General features: G+C 41.1%; 1 protein-coding gene across 1 annotated transcript in view; it reads right to left on the bottom strand.

Annotated features, from left to right (window-relative positions):
• LOC122790513 (solute carrier family 12 member 6-like) overlaps positions 1 to 4,593 on the bottom strand; it is a 1,559,275-nt gene extending 1,554,682 nt beyond the window's left edge. The window contains exon 1 of the mRNA XM_044058063.1: positions 3,713 to 4,593. Within this exon, the coding sequence (XP_043913998.1) occupies positions 3,713 to 3,941 (229 nt within the window). The 5' untranslated portion in view covers positions 3,942 to 4,593. The remainder of the gene's footprint in view (positions 1 to 3,712) is intronic.
• Between the last annotated feature and the right edge of the window lie 18,702 nt (positions 4,594 to 23,295).

The raw sequence follows: 23,295 nt of genomic DNA, 5'->3' as shown, positions 1-23,295 counted from the left end.
GCAGTTGTACCTCTATTGTCTGCTTGCATGGGTGTCGTGAAGTTTGCCACTTCTGTCTTAAAAAGTGTGAAGTTGGCTTTAGAGAAATTTTTTACAGTGGTTTCCCTAATGGGGGGGGGGCAGGATGTAGATGTCTAGGCTGATTAGCTTGTGGTCAGATCAGACCAACGAGGAATTGATCTCTGGTGTGGAACACCGGTTGCCCATATTGGTAATGACCAGGTCTAGGATATTGCTGCCCCTGGTGGGGAGTGTGGATAAGTTGATCCAAGGCATTGGAATTTAGGAATTCCAGAAAACGTTGAGCAAAAGAGTTGGCACATGAGTAGTTTTCCCAGTTAATGGTGGGGTAGTTTAAATCACCCATTATTAGGGTGTTAGGTTGTACCCTAATATTTTTCAGTGTATCAAGAAATGAGGAGTGGGAATCCTGGGGCATGGTGGGGGATCTGTAGCAAGTTACAATTTGGACTGCGGTCTTGCCCAGAGTTAGTTGCACCTGGATAATCTCGGATGCATTATGCTGAGCAACTAGCCTGGAGGTATGGATATCCTTAATGAATATGGACATGCCTCCACCTTCAGTGTTTCGGTCCAGGTTAGGTGGCCGAAAGGTGTGGTATTAATTATAGCCTGGTAATGCAGGGGTGCTCTCTGGAGCCTTGAACCAGGTTTCTTTCACTGCACAGATGTCAATGTTCTCCATTTTAAGGAGTGCCTCGAGTGAATGCATTTTAAGGTTTAGACTTCTGGCATTGAGTAGCATTACCCTCAGATTTTGCTTGCTTGTACCTGTTACGGTGGTGAATTTGTCATTTGAACTTTGCCTAAAAAAGTATCCGGAATCCCAAGGGTGACAGGTGCAGGCCATCTCTGGCAAAGCATCGTGATCTGTCGATCATGTCATCCCAGGCAGACAGATACTGGATCCCCTTAGAATGACACCAATCATTTTGTCCTTGTACTGTGGTATCATTCTGGGTGATGGCAGGATGCTACTCAGGGCTAGGTTCATACCTGCCTGGGCTACAAAATCGGAGAGCTCCTCCATGTCTCTTTTCATGTAGTCCAGGGAAGTACGTCTCAGGTCATTCACACCAACATGGACAATGACAGAGTCATATTTATACTTGTTGTGGAGTGACCTGAGTACGTGCGTTATGTGGCGGATCCTGGCACCCGACAGGTAGCTGACAGCGACTTTCTCCTTGTTTAGCCTGGTGAGTGGAACATATGACTAGAGTGCTGGGTACGTTGTTATGCGTTATGGGCTGTGGTTGAGTGGCACACTGAGTTTGTGGGATATGTGTCATTTGGGTTGTGTTGGGGGGTGGAGGTTGCATGCGTTTCTGCTTTGGAGGTCTCTGTTGCTAGAGCAGATTTTTATTGAGAGCCTCCGAGAATGTAGGTGTGTGTTTTGTGTTGCTATGTGTGTGTTCTGGTGGTGCAAGTGTTTACCTTCTCCTCTTGACTGTCTAGTCCAGTCTTGGGTGAAGAGAGCTTTGCTTCCAGTTTGGCTACACAAGTGCATCTCTCACAGGTTGCAGTGGTGGGTGGTAGGAGGAGAGGGTTGTCTGTGTACATGAGACAATTGCTGCATTGCCCCAAAATACCCAAATTCATCAGGTAGACAGGAGAAAACTCCGGGAGCTGACCATTAGACATGCCTGGATAGGTGCTTATTTATTAAGTACTAAAAATAATTTTATATTAATTTCATTACGCAGCACCTCTCCATAGGTGTCTTCCATAAGTATACAATGCATGCGACTAGAATAACCTTCCTTGTTCATTATAACTTACCCGGTCCCACCCCCTCACCCCCCTTATCCAGTTTCATCACTCTGATACTTTCATCACTGGAAATGTCCCTAAATAGCAGCACATCAGCCTGAGACATCTTGTTTTTGTCTGTCTGGATTTTTTTGTGGAAAGTACAAATTGTGTCAGATCAAGAAAGTACATCTTGCTGGTTGAGACAATAGCATGAAATGAGTACCAATATCTGGTTCATGAGGGATTCACCCTACCACTTTGCCATAAGCAATGTGTGGTAGGTCAATACCTGGTTCATGAGCGATTCACCCTACCACTTTGCCATACGCAGTGTGTGGTAGGTCAATACCTGGTTCATGAGCGATTCACCCTACCACTTTGCCATAAGCAGTGTGTGGTAGGTCAATACCTGGTTCATGAGCGATTCACCCTACCACTTTGCCATACGCAGTGTGTGGCAGGCAGAAAAGAAAGAGAGAATGGGAGTGAATTACAAGCGTAAACCTGCAGATACAGACTTTGTGTTCATTGTAGTGTCCTTAGGAAGCATCCACTGAGCAGCGGGATAAACTCACCAGGTTTAACAGATTCGGAACATGCTGAATGGGAAACATAGATAACTGACAAGCTCCCCTACATACCAGTGATGAGGGGAATGAAAAGTGAACAAAAATAAGATTGTCAAACTCCCCTGTTCTAACTGTCAGAGGGGAGTGGGATGGAAGGGGGAACAACAATTTAGTAAGATAAATTAAAATACAGTACAGCTATTTCTTTACACACACTTGTCATAACAATTCTATGACTAAATAATGTCTGAAAATGAAAACCAGGTATTCACTAGTACAGACTGATAATATATAAGATAATCAAAACACTGCAGCGGGTTTAAACTTTTTTCAGTCTTGCTTAAATCAATCACATTAGATATGCTTTCTAATGGGCTGACTGACAAACTTTTAATTCTCCATTTCCAGCGGATCTCTTGGTAGTTTGGCAATAAAAATGACTAAAATTTTTACACACCTGCTATTCAAATAGCACGGTCTCAATGCAGTCATTTTATCAGTTCATTTCATTACTGCTTCTACAGTCTAGAGATCCATTAAATCCAAACTGACATAACACAATACTACGGAGCTGCTGAAAAGAGCAGATGGGATCTCAACATGGCAATGTGTAAATTGCCAACACTGACACAAAGTGAAAACTCAAAAGCTATTTTAGTATCTCACTTAAAAAGATGTACGGCGATAAAATAAAATAGTGAAAGTCAGTAAGGACCCATTAAACCAAAGGATTAGAATTTGAAAACTTTAGTAAAATCCCCCCAAAATGCATTTGATAGGTAGGATCAAGGGAATACTAACCAAATACACATTAGGGACTTTACAGGTGACCTTCATGGACTGGCTAGCAAGTCATGTTCTAAAGTTACACAATTAACCAAGTCAAGTGGACTACACTGATTGCAAACACCCGTCCTCCAGATTTACCTTATTATTAGCAGAAAGACACAAACAAACAAACATTAGCAGAATGTCTTTAAATAGCAATTATGTGAAGACTGAAGAAATGATAGTGACTGCTTAAGATACACATGCTAACAATAAGATAACGGTCATCTTGACATATAAATCTTGTCATAACATAACACTGTATTAAGCATGAAAAATCTCCATGTTTTGGCACATTCAGATTTACTATTCCAGTCCTTTAAATTTACTTTAAGCAACTCTGTTGCTTTCTAGCAAAGAACTATAAAACATTTCACTTTAGCATTGATGTCGAGTCCAGCACTGCTCACCACTATGCAATTCACAAAACAATGGAAAAATAAGCTATGCGCTTGAGACGCGTTTTAATACTAAAAAGACCCAAATCAGATTCATAACCTTGATGTAGAAATGTGAGTGCACACTGGAGCAGGACTTACCTTCCTCTTTGTCCCCTGTGTTGGCACCCTTGTCCTCAGCTCCCTCCACCACTGGTGTGCTCGCTGACAACTCGCTCGCCGGTTCACTCCTGCTCACATCCGGCACGCTCTCCTTGGAGTCAAACCGGACCCGGGAGCTGGACCTGGAGCTCAGATCTGGGCTGCTGTCCGAGATACCAGGAATATCATCAAATTTCGTTGGTGTGACTGTAAAACGGACGGATGCCATCCTTACTGTAATTACAATTACAGCGTTAACTACTCCCCAAATAAATAAAGCCGCGAGAAAAGGCACAGACCAGTTTAGCAGTCACTTTAGCATAAAAAAGTCAACGACTTATACAATGTCATCCTCCCAGCGAAATCACCAATGACTAGGTGTACATAAGGCGTTTAAAAATCATGAAGTCTATTTCAAGTGACACTGTCTTTACTATTCCCACAGACCATTATAATATGACATTATAATAGGAAGGGTACCTCCAGAAAATCAAGGCATCTCAGCATGCTGGTCCTTCTCACATAAAAATAAAGACTGCACATTATAACGGGACAGACAATAGGCTCATGACTCGGGTCATAATAAAAGCATGTTCAGTCTTCCTAGAACTCCTAGTCAGCGTCTTAGAGCGAAGTGAAACCGCTTGGTGCAGCTGCTTGCAGCCAACCCCCACCCGCAAAACAGCAAGCTACAAGCGCAGCGCGCTCCGCTCAAGACTACACTGACTGCCTGCGCGCTCACATTCAGCTAGTCACAGTCGCGGGACTCCCATGAGCCGGAATCATTTTTCACGCGCCCTTGACAATCCAGTCCTGACATCTCGAGCAGCCTCCGTCTGTTGTTGTGGCGCGTGCCTGCCATCAGCTTCTACCTCCCTCGTCGCGCATCCTCAGCAGCGCGCTCTCTCTCTCTCTCTCTCTCCTGACTCAGTCAGTGTCATGTGCTGACCGCGAGAGGGGGCGCTGAAGCAGTTTTCAGAGAGCCTTCTGGCAGTCCTCCTCCCCTGAGACTTGTAATTTTTGAGATTTACAGTCACATCTGTCCTCTTTTTGTCAAGACAGTCTTAATTTGCCGATTTCCGGCTTGCAGGAAAAATATGCATATGTCAAATGTCCAGATATTTTAAGGGGAAAAAGTTGTGCAAGCCTTCTATAATTATTACAGAAAATTAGTTGTGTAGTGCCTCACACACTTTAACACGCACGTGTAAACACGGGAACAAGTATCGATAAGACAGGCTAGTAATAAGTGAAATTATTATTAATTGGTGGTACGGATTGTCCTGCAAAATAAACCACATTTCAGTCAGAAATGTACAGCTGGGGACTCAAACTTGTTTATTTTGTATTTGCTAGTAAGTAGTAGCACAAATAACCAGGCCTTAGATCTATTCTGCCCACTATCCATGCAGAGTTATACAGATCACAAACCAGGACGTTCGAAGCATACTCAGTACAGTCAAGTTTTATTTTGTTTGTGACTTTATTTCAGACCTGTCAGCTCTCCCTATATTGGAGGAATATTCCAATTTTCAGGCTGATTTACCCCCATTCATTAGGGTTACCACCTGTCCCACTTTGACAGGGACAGTCCCTCTTTGGTCAGCTGTGTCCTGCAAAAAAATTGTAAAAATGGCAAATGTCCTGAGATTTTAGGACAAAATTATTGCCTATATTTTATGTAATAGTTGCATAAAACAGTTATTCTGTAATAGAAACACCTAAATGTTATAAGAAACAATATAAGCAACTAAAATACTACAAGAATAAGCTTTTATTTAGGCAAAGAAGTGAAGCTCTGTCTTGTGTACTGGCCGTGGGTATGTTTTGGTCTGCAAAATCTGCCGCTTGTACCAAAAATGTCCCACTTTGGGCATTTGAAAAGGTGGCAACCCTACCATTCATACAATTTTCTGAATTCCCCCCATTCATACTTCTCAACTGTCAGCCCTCACACATGTTTTTTGGGAGGTATGTCACTATTTTCAGGCTTGATTTACCCCTTTACACAATTTTCTGAATCCTTCTCATCAAATGTGATTTTTTTTTAAACTGTCATGTACCCAGAAAAAAAAAATTACATGACTAACATACTAGTGGCACTAATGATTTAAAGAAAGAGGACACACATCTCACATCTCCGTTTTTCTGAAACAAAAATAAATTACCTTGTGAGATAGAATTTTCCAGTACAGTTCATTAAAGTCTACAGATTTTATACTACCTCTTTGAAAATGTGCTTTATTTTTCCATCATTTTTGTCACTCTCTCTCTCTCTTTTATAAAATTGTTCCTGAAAAAGTATCCCATATTCCTAATGGAAGAAGGTAGAGTTATATGCTGTTTGGCATCTATGTCCAGATTTTTGGCTGGATGTACCAATCTTTCATTCGCGTTGGTTCATAGGTTCATACTAGGCTATCTGCCCTAGGGCATTTATAAGCCTAGCCAGAGTGTGTGTGGCTTCTGCCACCCCCTGGAATGATAATACTGTGCCCATTTAGGGTTTAGTTTACTGTGCCTCTGGGTTATGACACAGAAGTAATCCCCGGGGTAAACCTACAATCTCCCATCCACTCGTCAAGATTTCTCTTGAAGAGAGTCAGTGAGGGGCTCTGCCTAACATGGACTGGGATTCTGTTCCAGAGTGTAGGGAGCCTCTCGGTTATGAATCTGTCCCTCCAGCATGTCCTATTTATTTCTGTGTTGAGGTTCAAGTCTCTCGCTCTCGTGGCTCTGGTGGATTTGGATCTTTTTAGGAGGAGCATGTCCATTAATTCCGGATTGGACATGGCCTTGTACATCAGGCATAGATCTCCTCTGAGTAGGCGGTATGCGACTGAATAGAGCTGGGGTTTCTTCAATCTGGCAGCATATGACATATGTTTGAGACCCTTGATCCTCTTGGTGAGGTACTTCCGGGGTCTTTCTAACTGCTGCAGGTGCCAGGTAAGGTACATACCAAATGGGGCATTATACTCAATCATGGGTCTGATAAGGGAAGAGTATAGGGGCACAATGACCTCTCTTGATCTAGATGTGAATCCTTTCATGATAAGGTGGGCAATATAGAAGGTCTTCCTAACCACCTTGGCAATGTGGGTGTCAAATGAGAGGTCACTGTCAACTTGGGTCCCTAGGTCCCTGATTAATTCTTCCATAATTAATGGATTACCACCTATGTGGTAATTTGTGGGTACTTTGTTTTTCCCAAAGGGTATAACTATACATTTTTTGGCGTTCAGTTTAAGGCCATGGCTCTGGCACCAGTTATCCGTTTCTGTGAGGCCTTTCTGAAGGATGCTAGTGTCCGCTGGAGTATTGATTATGGCGCCCAGCTTGCAGTCATCTGAGAACTTTGTCAGCCACAATCCTCCTATGTTTGCTTGTACTTCTGAGAAATAAATGCCGAACAAGAGGGGTCCCAGGACCGATCCTGTGGGACACCACTTGTGACTGGCTTAGAGTCTGACATGGCTCCAGCAATTCTGACCTTGTGGGTTCTGTCCTTTAGCCAGTTTGCAACCCATCTTATGACATATGGGTTTACATTTAAGCTGGTGAGCTTGTCTATGATGCCCAAGTGGGGTACTGTGTCGAAGGCTTTTGCAAGGTTAAGGTAGGCTGTGTGAACTGCCTTACCCTCGTCAATGGCCTTAGTAACTGTTTCAAAAAAGTCAACCAGGTTCAAAAGGCAGGATCTGCCCTTAACAAAGCCGAATTGGGTAGGATCAAGTGTCTGTAAGTCACCAATGTCTTTGTTTATGAGTTCCATAATGATCCTCCCCATAGCTTTGCAGACCAGGCTCCTCAAGCTTATGGGGCGGTAATTTTCAGGATCCATAGAAGCACCTCCTTTGTGGAGTGGAACCACTGTTGCTGTACGCCATTCTTTGGGTATGTATCCTGTAGTAAGGCTAAGATTAAACAGCAGCCTTATATGCAAGTTTAGTTGCTCTTGGAGTTCATGTAGCACGCAGCCCGAGACACCGTCCGGTCCCATTGATGCTGTCTTTTTAGCTTTGGAGAGGGCGGCTCTCACCTGAGCATCTGTGATGTCAGGGAGGCTACATTCAGCTGGGATAGATATTTCTCATTTTGGGGGGGAGGGGGGGAATTTGCACTGAACATGTCTGCCAGTATGTTGGCAATATCTGTGGATTCAGTGTATTTTTTGTCATTTTGAACTAACTCTGAGCATATCTGGGAGTTTCCACCCAGGTTTCTAACATAACTAAAGAAGGCCTTGTGATTATCTTTAGTGTCTTTTGTGATTTTTCTCTCAAAGTTGGCCTTGGATGATTTTATGAGTGATCGTAGTGTTTTGCTAGTACTGATCAGAGATGCCTTCCCTTTTTGGGATTTAGCTCTGTCCTGTAGTAGCTTCCTCCTCCTGTTGTAAAGTTTGTTTATGGCTGGGGTCCACCAGACAGGACGCCTGCCTTTGGGGGAAAGGGTCTTGGTTTTATTTGGGATTGTATGATCCATGCATTCTTGAAGGTGTCCGTAGAAGGCATTTATAAAGGATTTAGCGGTGTGGGCTGTGGTTTCCACTGGCCCAGGGACCTTGAAGGATACCACTTCAGTCTTAAGAAGTGTGAAGTCAGCTTTTGAGAAGTTCCTCACTGTGGTCTTTTGTGCTGGGGGTGGGGGCGGGATATGGATTTCCAGTGAGATTAGTTTATGGTCTGATCTCACCAGTGAGGGGTATACTTCCGGTGTGGAGCATTGTGTCCCCATGTTTGTGATGATCAGATCTAGTATATTATCTCCTCTTGTGAGAGTGGTGACTAGTTGTTCCATTGCATTTGAGTTTATGAATTCTAGGAACCTTTGGGCTAGGGTGTTGGGGCTTGAGTAATGCTCCTGGTCTATGTTTGGGTAGTTGAAGTCTCCCAATATGATGGTATTTGGAGAGACATTCATACTCTCCAGTGTCTTCAGGAAGGCTGAGTGGGGTTCCTGAGTTTGAGAGGGTGGTCTGTAGCATGCTACAAACTGTAGGGCCATTTTGCCTATGGTTAGTTGCACATGGATGGTCTCCGATGCTTCGTGCGTTGCCACTATCCTGGAGGTGTGGGTGTCTTTGATGAATATGGACACTCCCCCGCCCTTTGTGGTTCGATCCAAGTTTTGGGGCCGAAAAGCATGATATGAGTTATAACCTGGTAGTGCTGGGGTGCTCTCAGGAGCCTTGAACCAGGTTTCAGTCACTGCACAGACATCGATGCTCTCCATACTGAGGAGGGCTTCGAGAGCCTGCATCTTGAGGTTTAGACTTCTGGCATTGAGCAGCATTACCCTTAGTTTTTTTCCACTTGTGTTTTCTAGGGAGGTGGGTTTGTTTTTTGAGCCTTGCCTAAAAAAGGCACTATGGGGGTGGCAAGAGCCTTTGCCAATATCCGGAAGCCTAGGGGTGACAGGTGCAAGCCGTCCCTTGTGAAGCAGCGTGGCTTGTCAAGCATGTCATCCCAAGCAGACAGACATTGGATCCCCCTAGAATGACACCAGTAATTGAGCCAATTATTAAAGCTGATCATTTTGTGTTTGTACTGTGGCATCATTCTTGGTGAGGGTAAGATGCTGCTCAGGGTCAGGGTCATACCAGCCTGGGCTACATAATCAGAGAGCTCCTCTATGTCTCTTTTGATGTAGTCCAGGGAGAAACGTCTCAGGTCATTCACGCCGGCATGGACAATGACTGAGTCATATTTGTACTTGCTTTGGAGTGACCTGAGTGCTTGTGTTATGTGGCGGATTCTAGCACCCAACAGGCAGCTTACTGTAACCTTTTCCTTGTTCAGTCTGGTGAGCGGGACGTCAGTGTGTCTGACTATAGAGTCACCTATTACAAGTGTATCAGGCATATATGTTCAATGTTTGCAGGTTTAGAGGTATGGGATATTTCAGAAACATTGTCATCCACAGAGCCTAAAATATAATTTCCCTAAAATAATTTATTCATTGTCTACACCCCAAATCGGTACACAATACACTTAGTGACAGGAACACTTAATGGTTTAGAGTAAGGCGATTCCAAAAAACTGGGCATTGTCTGTGATACAAACCTGTCCCTCCAGCATATTCTGTTTATGTTGCAGAATAAATTAAGATTTCTTAAGTGGATGTTTATGACATCATTGGGCTTGCAGATGTGTAGTAGATCAGAGATGATAGGGTCTGTTGAGGCTCTGTGTGCGAAGCAGTGGTTGCCCCTCAGTAGCCTGTATCATACCGAGAAAAGGGACAATGTTTGAGATGTTACATGCCGTTTTTATGATTTAGGCCTTGATTTCCTTAGTGGCAGGGTGTCGAGGTCATTCAAGTTATGTTAAACCTTTTGGCAGGTACATACCAAAGGAGCGTTATACTCAATCATCCGGCTAATAAATGACTAGAGTGGAATGATCATATCCCTGGACTTGGATGCCATACCCTCAATAATAAGCTGCACACTGAAAAAGGACTTTCTTAAAATGGTGGATATGTGGTGATCAAAGTGGAGTTTGTTGTCCAGATAAGCTCCCAGGTCTATAACTATTGCATCAATTTTCAGTAGTGTCTTGTCAATGTGAAAGTTACAGGGAACATCATGCTTGCCAAAGGGGATTATAATGCATTTTTGGCATTTAGTTTTAGTCCATGGTTATGACAGCAACTATTTTCTGGGAAAGACCCTCTTGGAGCATCTTGATGCCCTCTGTAGTGTTTATGATAACACCAGGTTTATGGTAATTTGCAAACCTGGTCACCCATAAACCTTTAACATTAGCTTTGACTTCTGAGATATAGATGCTAAAGAGGAGCGGCCGAAGCACTAAACCCTGAGGTACATCTCTAGTGACAGGTCTTTCAGAGGAGGTAGAGTCACTTACCCTAATTTCTTGGGTTCTGTTTGTCAACCACTTTCCTTTGCAGTGAGTTACATAGAGATTAACATTTAGCTGGGAGAGTTTATCAAAACATTTGAATGTGGGATGGTGTGAAATGTCTTTGTGAGATCTAGATATGTGGTGTGTACTGACTTTCCCTTATCCATTGCTTCAGTAACCTTTACAAAGAAGTCAACCAGGTTATGGCTGGGGTCAAGAGTTCATAGTGTACCTCTGTCCTTATTTGTTATTTCCATAATGATCCTTTCCATAGCCTTAGAGATGAGGCTGGTTAAAGGTATGGGTCTATAATTAATTGGGTTAGTTTATTCCCTACCCTTGTGCAGACAGATGACTGTTACTATCCTCCATTTAGCTGGTGCAAAGCCTGTTTTGAGGCTGGTACTGAATAGCTTCTGTAGGGAGTTTGGCAGTCTTCTTTCAGGTTGGCTGGTAGCAGTGTTATCAGCCTAAGAAAGTGCTTTGAGGAGTTGTTCTTGAAAGATTGGGAGGGGTTAGGATATGGCATGTGATCTGGGAATACAGGGAGGAGAAAGGGGTAAAGTTAGAGTTAAATGTGTCCTCCAGTAGATCGGCTATGTCCTCAGAGTTTGAGTATTTGATATCATTTACTTTTAGCTCTGTCTAGTGTTGGGCATTATTTCCAAGGTTTCTAACTTAGTTAAAGAAGGCTTTATGCTTGTCTTTTTCACTGTCTTATTTTAAACCTCATATCTACCTTTTTTTAATATGATCATGGACTGAAGTTCCTTGTTAAGTTTATAGGTCCATAGGTATTTACTAGGCTAACAACCAAAAGGGCATTTTTAAGCCTAGCCATGCACCCCAAATTTCTGACAAGTCTGGTACTCTTTATAAGTGTAAGCAGGGGCTTGGCAGGTGAGACGCTTACAAGCAGGGTCCTGAGAGATGTAATATTTACAGGCTGCCTGTGTCCATTAGAGACATAGGTGTCAAACCAAGGATGAATTTCCTGTTCCCCATCTAACTGTCCAAGTTACACTTGAATTGGGTTAGGGAGGAACACTCCTTCACAGGGATAATGAGCCTGTACCAGAGAAGGGGTAGTCTCTGGGATATAAAACTGTCTGTCCAGCAGGTCCTATTTATATCATAGGCAAGGTTTAAATATTTAGAATGGGCAATTCTGGTTCTGTTTATTTTCTGCATAAGAGAGCGGTCCATCAGAGTGGGTGTAATGCTCCACCTCTGGGCCAGTAATTAAGGAGCCTCAATCCTCACCACTGGCACCTGTGGGGGGACGTTCACTGGGAAAATAATAGGTACACACACAGTATTTCCAGATGCAGCTCTCTGCATCAAGTGCAATTTCCCTTAAGAGCACACAGAGACCACAGTCAGTATTGGGCGTATTTCTCTCTCTTTCTCCAGATCCCCAGTAAGACTCCCCACTGGCACAGCTAAAGAGTTGAGATCTCAGCTGAGTGGCCAAGCCAAGACCTCCAGCACCATCTCTGTCCAACCAGTGCTTCGTGTCCTTGCCCAAGTAGCTGACACACACACACACACACACACACACACACACACACACACACACACACACACACGCACACACACACACACACACACACACACACACACACACACACACACACACACACACACACACTTTGAGGTTTGATTTATATACACACACACACACACACACACACCTGGGAAAACCTTGCACAGGTTTACTACCTATGCCCCCTTCTGCCCAGACTATAAGGTAATTTTCACTGCCACCAACCACTACTTATCAGCTACTTTAAGGCCCTTAGCAAAGGGTGTCCAGTCTTACTGTGTAATGTTATTATTAATCCAAATGGTAGTTTGACCAAGATCAAGACTTTTAGGAGTGGCACACACAGTGTCATCAAGTAGATATGCAAGTACTCTTAAGAGCTTAAATATCTCTAGACAGACCAGCCACAATTGAAAGCTTTTAATAAATTTAATAGTAAATAATAAAATAACAAGAAAATACTCAATAAACAATCACAGTTACTTCAGAGTTCAAAATCAGAGGAAATATTTAAAACAACATTGCAGGATAGTCTCAAGTAAATAAAGAAAGCATCTAAGATATACTTCACTATATTCCTAACTGTTTCTCAGAGAAATTATTGTATCCTAGTTAACTTACTCCCAGAGCCAGGTAAGACAGATGTGGTGAGTGGGTTTTCCAGCTGATGCTGTCAGGTCAAAGACAAAATATAAAATGCTCAGTCTCTTTTTCAGAGAGTTCTTAAATTAATATTTCAAATATTATTGCTGGAATACTTCGAGCATGACATCACTTCTTGTCATCTGACTATCCCAAGTGAAAACCATTGATGCAGCTGTAGCATTTAGCATCTCCCTGCGAAAATACATACACCTTAGATCTTTTGGCAAATGGTGGAAGTCGTAAAATAGTTTACATTCCTCCACACTTAAAGACAATGCAAAAAACTTCTAGTTCTAGACATTATGTCTGCTACTGCACTGAAACTGACAGATAACATCTCTTTTGTTTATGGCCCAGCCATAAAGTAACTCAATCTCAACCATTCTTCTGAAGTTTCAGTCTCCCCTGTTAAAATACATACATCTAAACAGTTACAATAGTGTGTATCTCTTCAGCACACGTCTATACAATATGGCATACAGTTTTAATACATTTGTAAACAGGCATATGAATCATGTTGTTATTCACAAATGACACACAGCCACTTACAAAAGTCCAGATAGCTGGGCTGGCAGTATCTCCTTCTGTCACACTTCTATATAAATCATATTAATATTCACAAATGACAACATTCCAGATAGCTGGGCTGGCAGTAGCTCTTGTTGTTACATTCCTGGCAGCATTTCCTTCTGTCGCACTTCTGAGGGAACATGGGTGAAATTCTTGGCTAGGCTTATAAGGGCCTCTGGACCAATAGCCTAGTATCATCCTATGACCCTATTAACTTCTATATAAATCATATTAATATTCACAAATGACATATAATTATTTATAAAATTCCAGATAGCTGGGCTGGCAGTAGCTCCTTTTGTTACAGTGGGGTCTGACAATGCCGTATATGCCAGGCATAGATCTCCTCTCAATAGCCTGTAGGAGACAGAATACAGGAATAGGGCCTTGAGGCAGTCTGCATAGGACATGTTACTTAGGCCCTGTGTTCTTTTAGTGAGGAACCTCTTTGGACATTCCAATTGTTGGATATGCCTGCTTAGGTACCTACCAAAGGGGGCGTTGTACTCAATGACAGGTTTGATGAATGCTGAATACAGTGGAACAATGACTTCCTTGGACCTAGATCCCATACCTTTTTTATAAGTTACACAACACAGAATGATTTCCTCCCTACTGTAGAGACATGATGCTCAAAGGCTAGATTACTATCTATGTATGTCCCCAAATACCTGACTACTGGGTCAGCTCTTAGGGGTGTGTTGTCAACATGATAATTACTAGGGGTGGATGACTTCCCAAAGGATACTATTATATATTTCTTCACATTTAGTTTTAGTTCATGGCTCTGACACCAGTTGTTTGTCTGTGTCAGCCCTTCCTGGAGAACATTTGTGTCAGTGGGGGATTTGATGACAGCTCTTAATTTGTAATCATCTGCAAATGTAATTAGCCAGAGGCCATTGAACCTGGCTTTGACTTCAGAGAAGTAAATGCCAAAATGGAGATGTCCTAAAACTGATCCATGAGGGACTCCACTTGTGACTGTTCTCTTTGTAGATGTGGACTCCCCAGTTCTAACTTCCTGGGTCCCATCTGTGAGCCGGCTGGCTATCCACTGGGTGACATAAGGTTTGTACCTAACCTCTTAAGTTTGTCAACAATGCCTGAGTGGGTATTATGTTAAATGCCTTGGCCAGGTCAAGTTAGACAGTGTGAACCATTTTGCCCTCATCCATTGCTTTGGTGACCTTCTCAAAGAAGTCCTTCAGGTTGACTAAGTATGACCTGCCCATGATGAAATCAGACTTGGTTGGGTCCATTGTCTGGAAGTTTCCTATGTCATTATTGATTATTTCCATGGTAGTTTTTTCCATGGCTTTGCATATGAGACCAGTGTGACTTATTGGTCTGTAGTTTCCAGGATCTGTAGATGGTCCACCTTTGTGCCGAGGGATGACTGTTGCTGTTCTCCATTCATGAGGCACAAAGCCTGTTTGCAGTCTATAGTTAAATAGCAATTCCAGAGAGCCTCATAGGTCATGTTTCATGCATGCTATTTAGAAGACATCCTGGGATATTACCTTGGTCCACTGCTGCAGTGCTCTTGGCCTTAGAAAGAGCATTAAGGATCTGTTACCCAGTGATAGCAGGGGGTGTTATATTTGATGGTATTTCCTGAAGGAAGTTTTAGGGGGAGAGATGGGTAAAGTTGGAGCTAAATTTATCAGCCAGGAGGTTTGGTATGTCTTCTGGCTCAGTATAATTGGCTCCATTTACAACTAGCTCTGCACACAGTTGTGTATTGTCTGTGAAGTTGTCAACATAGCTAAAGAATACCTTGTGATTGTCCTTAGCCTGGGAGGCCAAATGTGCCTAAAATTTGGATACACAAAACGCAAATAAAAACTACACCAAAACAACGGAGCAGCGACCCAACAATAGCAATGGAAATAAAACTGATGCAAGCTAAGAACAATACCATGCGCTGGGTCCAATGGCTGGATCTAAAAAGGAGAACAGTTACTCCACAATACAGACAGTCACAAACTCGATTGTAAAAAATACAAAAACTGCATAAAAGGTCAAAGTCAAGCAGTTTAATGTTCCAAAACTGTTAGCGCTTTCACCCGTAGGCTTCTTCAGACAGTACAATAACACATGAATCATTCGCAGTTTAAATACAAGGGTGTCACTATTGATAGGTTAAAAAATATATCACATGCTTAAAAGCACATCTCCAACTATTTAAAAACATAGTGCATCTAATAAAATGAACAAATGCGAAGCTTCATATCAAATTAGACAATTATTAAGAATTAATACTAGAGTGCATTCAGTATAAAAGTATATCAAAAACATATATAAAATAAGAAACAATTAATATTGTCATGGGCACTAAGGTCTATAGCACCTCTTCTTCCTTAGGACTGGTGCAATGTGAACCTTTTTGTTCAACCCTGGAGGCTTATCAGCCCTACACCTAATTATCCATTTCATCTCTCTTTCTAGGGTGTGATTAATAAAATCACCTCCCCTACTATTATAGAAAACTTCCTGCAAGATGCAAAATAAAAATGTATGTTCTGGACCAGTGGACTTAACATGTCTGGCTAGTGCATTAGTATCACTACCTATCCTTATCTGATACATGTGCTCCCTAATTCTCTCTTTAAAAGTTCTGTTCGTTTTACCAATGTAAAACGAGGTGCAGGCAGAACACCTAGCCAGATAGATAACATTGGAACTCATACAGTTAGTATTCGTGTGGAGCTTAAACTCATAGTGGGTAACTGGGTGAACAAAAGAGGTCCTAGTGTCTATCAATGCACACTGATTACAATGCCCACATGGATTTGTATTTGTAACCAATGAAGTGTTAGAGCATGGGGCAGGGTGTAAGGTCTTGTTACATAACATACTTCTTACATTAGGCTTATTTTTATAACTAATCATAGGTTTTAAGCCTACCACTTCCCTAACAGCTGGATCAAGAACCAATATCTCCCATCGTTTCTCAAAAAAATTCCTTATAGCCCCAGCATCCTGAGTGTAAAAAAGGGGGGCCCTAAATGAATTGGAGAAGGTCATGCGACAAGATTGTACAATATCATCCGTCAAAACTGGCTCAGAGTAATAGGGTCTCGCTACAGTGGAACGAAGCATACTAACCTCTAACTCCATCTTATTGAAGGTATAGTCATCATATCCTCGGTTCACAAACATCCCTCTCATTCTATTAAGTTCCTCTGTATAGCCAATCTCACTAGGGTTCAACCTAGCCCCCCTCATAATTTGTCCCTTCATAACATTATGGAACACATGGGTAGGATGCATGCTCTGCCTGTGAAGCAAAGCATTCCGATAGCATGGTTTCCGATGTATACATGTATTAATAAGTCCATTGGGAAGTAAATCTGTGGACAGATTAACATCTTGAAAAAACAGCAACAATTCTGCCTCCGTACCAAACCAAAGGAAGAAAAGGTCATCTACAAACCTTTTATAAAAACCTATGTGTTCCTTATAATATCTAAGCTGAAAAAGATACTGTTCCTCCCAGTAGGCCATAACAATGTTGGCGTAGCTATTGGCACAAGATGTGCCCATAGCTACGCCATCATTCTGTAGATAGAGGATATCCCCAAACATAAAAACATTATTAGCAAGTATGGTCTCCAAAAAAAGAGCTAATAAATCAACAAACTTGCTAGTATAGTCAGACTTACTTCGTAAAAAACTTTGAAAGAACTGAACACCTAAATCATTAGGTATAATGGTGAATAAACTCACCACATCTAATGTAACAAGTAGAAACTCACTTGAGGGATCTACATTCTTCATAAAATCATAAAGTTCTATCAAAAATTGTTTACTATCCTTAAGAATATGAGAGCTTCTATCAACCAAGGGCCTTGAAAAGTGCTCAAGATAAATGGACATGGGTTCGGTTAACCAACCCTGTCCCGAGACAATGGGTCTCATGGGTGGATGGTTCAACGACTTGTGCACTTTAGGAAGGCCCTGTATTATTGGAATTCGTGGATTTTTTACTTTCAAATAATGATATAATTCCTCATTAATATCATGACTCAACACTAACTCATCTAACATATCAAAAACTTTGAATACCTTCTCTGTGACTATTCGCATATCAATCTGAGTATAAAACAACCCTTCACTTAACAATGACCTCATACTTTCTATATAATCAACTGTATCCATTAAGACAATGGGTCCACCTTTGTCGGCTGGTCTGATGACAATACCAGGGTCCATTCTCAAGGCATCCAGGGCCTGTCGTTGATGGAAATTTAAGTTCTGCCTATATCTATAATTTCTGTTCTTATTGAAGTACTCGTATATATCATTCTCAACTAAACGTGAGTACATATCCAATAAAGGATGTAACTGAGGTATGTACACACTATTACATCTAAATCTCACCTCTTTAACACCAGTATCTATGGAATGAAAGTCCAATCTAAGCTGTATATTTCTTACAAAACACTTCAAGTCTATTATAGATTCTACTAAATCCCCACGTCTAGTGGGTATAAAACTCAGGCCCTTATTCAAAACATCATATTCATATGGAGTCAATGCCCTACTTGTCAAATTAATCACTAGCGAGCTGCGGTCCTCTCCCACATCTTCTTGAGGGTGGGACCTACTACCTCGTTGCCTGACCCTTTCCTTTTGTGTCGTCCTCTGCTCATGGACCTCCCTCTCCCTAATCGCTGGTTCTGCGCTATAGTTATAAAAATAAGCCTAATGTAAGAAGTATGTTATGTAACAAGACCTTACACCTTTCCCCATGCTCTAACACTTCACTGGTTACAAATACAAATCCATGTGGGCATTGTAATCAGTGTGCATTGATAGACACTAGGACCTCTTTTGTTCACCCAGTTACCCACTATGAGTTTAGGCTCCACACAAATACTAACTGTATGAGTTCCAATGTTATCTATCTGGCTAGGTGTTCTGCCTGCACCTCGTTTTACATTGGTAAAACAAACAGAACTTTTAAAGAGAGAATTAGGGAGCACATGTATCAGATAAGGATAGGTAGTGATACTAATGCACTAGCCAGACATGTTAAGTCCACTGGTCTAGAACATACATTTTTATTTTGCATCTTGCAGGAGGTTTTCTATAATAGTAGGGGAGGTGATTTTATTAATCACACCCTAGAAAGAGAGATGAACTGGATAATTAGGTGTAGGGCTGATAAGCCTCCAGGGTTGAACGAAACGGTTCACATTGCACCAGTCCTAAGGAAGAAGAGGTGCTATAGACCTTAGTGCCCATGACAATATTAATTGTTTCTTATTTTATATATGTTTTTGATATAGTTTTATACTGAATGCACTCTAGTATTAATTCTTAATAATTGTCTAATTTGATATGAAGCTTAGCATTTGTTCATTTTATTAGATGCACTATGTTTTTAAATAGTTGGAGATGTGCTTTTAAGCATGTGATATATATATTTTTTAACCTATCAATAGTGACACCCTTGTATTTAAACTGCGAATGATTCATGTGTTATTGTACTGTCTGAAGAAGCCTACGGGTGAAAGCGCTAACAGTTTTGGAACATTAAACTGCTTGACTTTGACCTTTTATGCAGTTTTTGTATTTTCTACAATCGAGTTTGTGACTGTCTGTATTGTGGAGTAACTATTCTCCTTTTTAGATCCAGCCATTGGACCCAGCGCATGGTATTGTTCTTAGCTTGCATCAGTTTTATTTCCATTGCTATTGCTGGGTCGCTGCTCCGTTGTTTTGGTGTAGTTTTTATTTGCGTTTTGTGTATTTACATTGGATTTTTACACCAAACGAGGAGGATGGCTGATTTGGCTGGTAAAAACGTGGAATTACCATACGTACCGAGGATGGGTGAGTCGACCAATCAAAAAGTGTCCAGATTTCATGATTGTGTGAGAGGAACAACCAACAGTTACTATTGTACGAGCCGCATTTGGGAGATGTTGATGAGAATATGAATGCTGGAACTGTATTTTCTATTTCGGAGGACTTGCAGAAATTCGAAAAAGAGTTTATAAAACTGAAACGGTTACAGCTTCAACGCCAGCACTTTGAAGCGTGCTTGGCGAAACGGATTATTCCACGAGGGCTACGAATTTTGAAGATGCCCACCTCAGGTAATGCATTTCCGGAGTTATTGTATAAATGGCAACAGCTCAACATTGAGTTGAGCAATAACTATATGAGACTTCTTATAGACTTTCACAAACCAGAAGAAGAGACATTACAAAGAACTGTTAACCAACTTTATAGTAGCATTAAGACTAGAAATGTGGATGGAACTGTGGATATGTTATTAGATAATGTGATTGACAATGTAAGTCTGTTTGAAAAATGTTTGCTTGAACAGAAAAAGGGCAAAATCTTGAGGGATTTAAAAGACGTTAGTAATAATCATGTGTTCACTTGGCCGAGACCAACTGGACATGTGCAAGAAATGAATGGGAATAGTGTTGCTGTTTCGCATAATTGAACAGTGAATGCAACAAATGTACATAGAGATGTATTAACCTCACATGATAGAGTTACTAATACTGATCCGGTTGTCACGGCTACTTCAGTTGTGAACATTCCTAATAATGTTATTGAACCAGCAGGGTCTTCAGATGATATATCAGTAACTGCAGTTACCTCTGTAACTGACAATGCTGAGAATACAATGACACAGTCCCCTAGTAGGGGGGTACACGTTAAAACAGCTGACATGGTAGTGAGGAAAAAGATCTCAATAGTAAATAGTAATTCGAGTTCAGATAATACAACTGAAACAGCTTTCCACCCTTTCCCTATAGCGCAGAACCAGCGATTAGGGAGAGGGAGGTCCATGAGCAGAGGACGACACAAAAGGAAAGGGTCAGGCAACGAGGTAGTAGGTCCCACCCTCATGAAGATGTGGGAGAGGACCGCAGCTCGCTAGTGATTAATTTGACAAGTAGGGCATTGACTCCATATGAATATGATGTTTTGAATAAGGGCCTGAGTTTTATACCCACTAGACATGGGGATTTAGTAGAATCTATAATAGACTTGAAGTGTTTTGTAAGAAATATACAGCTTAGATTGGACTTTCATTCCATAGATACTGGTGTTAAAGAGGTGAGATTTAGATCTAATAGTGTGTACATACCTCAGTTACATCCTTTATTGGATACGTACTCACATTTAGTTGAGAATGATATATACGAGTACTTCAATAAGAACAGAAATTATAGATATAGGCAGAACTTAAATTTCCATCAACGACAGGCCCTGGATGCCTTGAGAATGGACCCTGGTATTGTCATCAGACCAGCCGACAAAGGTGGACCCATTGTCTTAATGGATACAGTTGATTATATAGAAAGTATGAGGTCATTGTTAAGTGAAGGGTTGTTTTATACTCAGATTGATATGCGAATAGTCACAGAGAAGGTATTCAAAGTTTTTGATATGTTAGATGAGTTAGTGTTGAGTCATGATATTAATGAGGAATTATATAATTATTTGAAAGTAAAAAATCCACGAATTCCAATAATACAGGGCCTTCCTAAAGTGCACAAGTCATTGAACCATCCACCCATGAGACCCATTGTCTCGGGACAGGGTTGGTTAACCGAACCCATGTCCATTTATCTTGAGCACTTTTCAAGGCCCTTGGTTGATAGAAGCTCTCATATTCTTAAGGATAGTAAACAATTTTTGATAGAACTTTATGATTTTATGAAGAATGTAGATCCCTCAAGTGAGTTTCTACTTGTTACATTAGATGTGGTGAGTTTATTCACCATTATACCTAATGATTTAGGTGTTCAGTTCTTTCAAAGTTTTTTACAAAGTAAGTCTGACTATACTAGCAAGTTTGTTGATTTATTAGCTCTTTTTTTGGAGACCATACTTGCTAATAATGTTTTTATGTTTGGGGATATCCTCTATCTACAGAATGATGGCGTAGCTATGGGCACATCTTGTGCCAATAGCTACGCCAACATTGTTATGGCCTACTGGGAGGAACAGTATCTTTTTCAGCTTAGATATTATAAGGAACACATAGGTTTTTATAAAAGGTTTGTAGATGACCTTTTCTTCCTTTGGTTTGGTACGGAGGCAGAATTGTTGTTGTTTTTTCAAGATGTTAATCTGTCCACAGATTTACTTCCCAATGGACTTATTAATACATGTATACATCGGAAACCATGCTATCGGAATGCTTTGCTTCACAGGCAGAGCATGCATCCTACCTATGTGTTCCATAATGTTATGAAGGGACAAATTATGAGGGCGGCTAGGTTGAACCCTAGTGAGATTGGCTATACAGAGGAACTTAATAGAATGAGAGGGATGTTTGTGAACCGAGGATATGATGACTATACCTTCAATAAGATGGAGTTAGAGGTTAGTATGCTTTGTTCCACTGTAGCGAGACCCTATTACTCTGAGCCAGTTTTGACGGATGATATTGTACAATCTTGTCGCATGACCTTCTCCAATTCATTTAGGGCCTCCCTTTTTTACACTCAGGATGCTGGAGCTATAAGGAATTTTTTGGAGAAACGATGGGAGATATTGGTTCTTGATCCAGCTGTCAGGGAAGTGGTAGGCTTAAACCTATGATTAGTTATAAAAATAAGCCTACTGTAAGAAGTATGTTATGTAACAAGACCTTACACCCTGCCCCATGCTCTAACACTTCATTGGTTACAAATACAAATCCATGTGGGCATTGTAATCAGTGTGCATTGATAGACACTAGGACCTCTTTTGTTCACCCAGTTACCCACTATGAGTTTAAGCTCCACACGAATACTAACTGTATGAGTTCCAATGTTATCTATCTGGCTAGGTGTTCTGCCTGCACCTCGTTTTACATTGTTAAAACGAACAGAACTTTTAAAGAGAGAATTAGGGAGCACATGTATCAGATAAGGATAGGTAGTGATACTAATGCACTAGCCAGATATGTTAAGTCCACTGGTCCAGAACATACATTTTTATTTTGCATCTTGCAGGAAGTTTTCTATAATAGTAGGGGAGGTGATTTTATTAATCACACCCTAGAAAGAGAGATGAAATGGATAATTAGGTGTAGGGCTGATAAGCCTCCAGGGTTGAACGAAAAGGTTCACATTGCACCAGTCCTAAGGAAGAAGAGGTGCTATAGACCTTAGTGCCCATGACAATATTAATTGTTTCTTATTTTATATATGTTTTTGATATACTTTTATACTGAATGCACTCTAGTATTAATTCTTAATAATTGTCTAATTTGATATGAAGCTTAGCATTTGTTCATTTTATTAGATGCACTATGTTTTTAAATAGTTGGAGATGTGCTTTTAAGCATGTGATATATTTTTTAACCTATCAATAGTGACACCCTTGTATTTAAACTGCGAATGATTCATGTGTTATTGTACTGTCTGAAGAAGCCTACGGGTGAAAGCGCTAACAGTTTTGGAACATTAAACTGCTTGACTTTGACCTTTTATGCAGTTTTTGTATTTTCTACAATCGAGTTTGTGACTGTCTGTATTGTGGAGTAACTATTCTCCTTTTTAGATCCAGCCATTGGACCCAGCGCATGGTATTGTTCTTAGCGTGCCTAAAATTTGGCTTTGATGGACTTTATTTTTCCCCTGAATTGTTTGTTTAGTTTGATGAGGGTGCTTTTATCCTGCTGGGTGCTGCATCTCAGAATTTTTGCCATGATTTTCTTCCTTCTGTTATACAGCTTGTTGATGATGTGATTCCACCAGGGTGGCTTGTTTTTTGAGTTAGTTTTATACTTCTTTCTGGAGAGTGCAGCTGCCTCTATCCGGATATTAACTTGCTTGTATAGGGTTTCTGTGTACAGTTCTGCTGGCAGTAGTGTTCTCAGGGTTTATGGGGGCTTGAAATTTTGCCAGGTTATCACTTAATTGTAGAAAGTTGGTCATAGTTCCTGAATATTCCAATGTTAGCTGGGGTTCTAAGTTTTATTT

Source organism: Protopterus annectens, chromosome 16.part0 (assembly GCF_019279795.1).
Source record: "Protopterus annectens isolate FY-2018-M chromosome 16.part0, PAN1.0, whole genome shotgun sequence".
Classification (NCBI taxonomy): domain Eukaryota; kingdom Metazoa; phylum Chordata; order Ceratodontiformes; family Protopteridae; genus Protopterus; species Protopterus annectens.
This window is presented reverse-complemented; position numbering and strand designations above follow the sequence as displayed.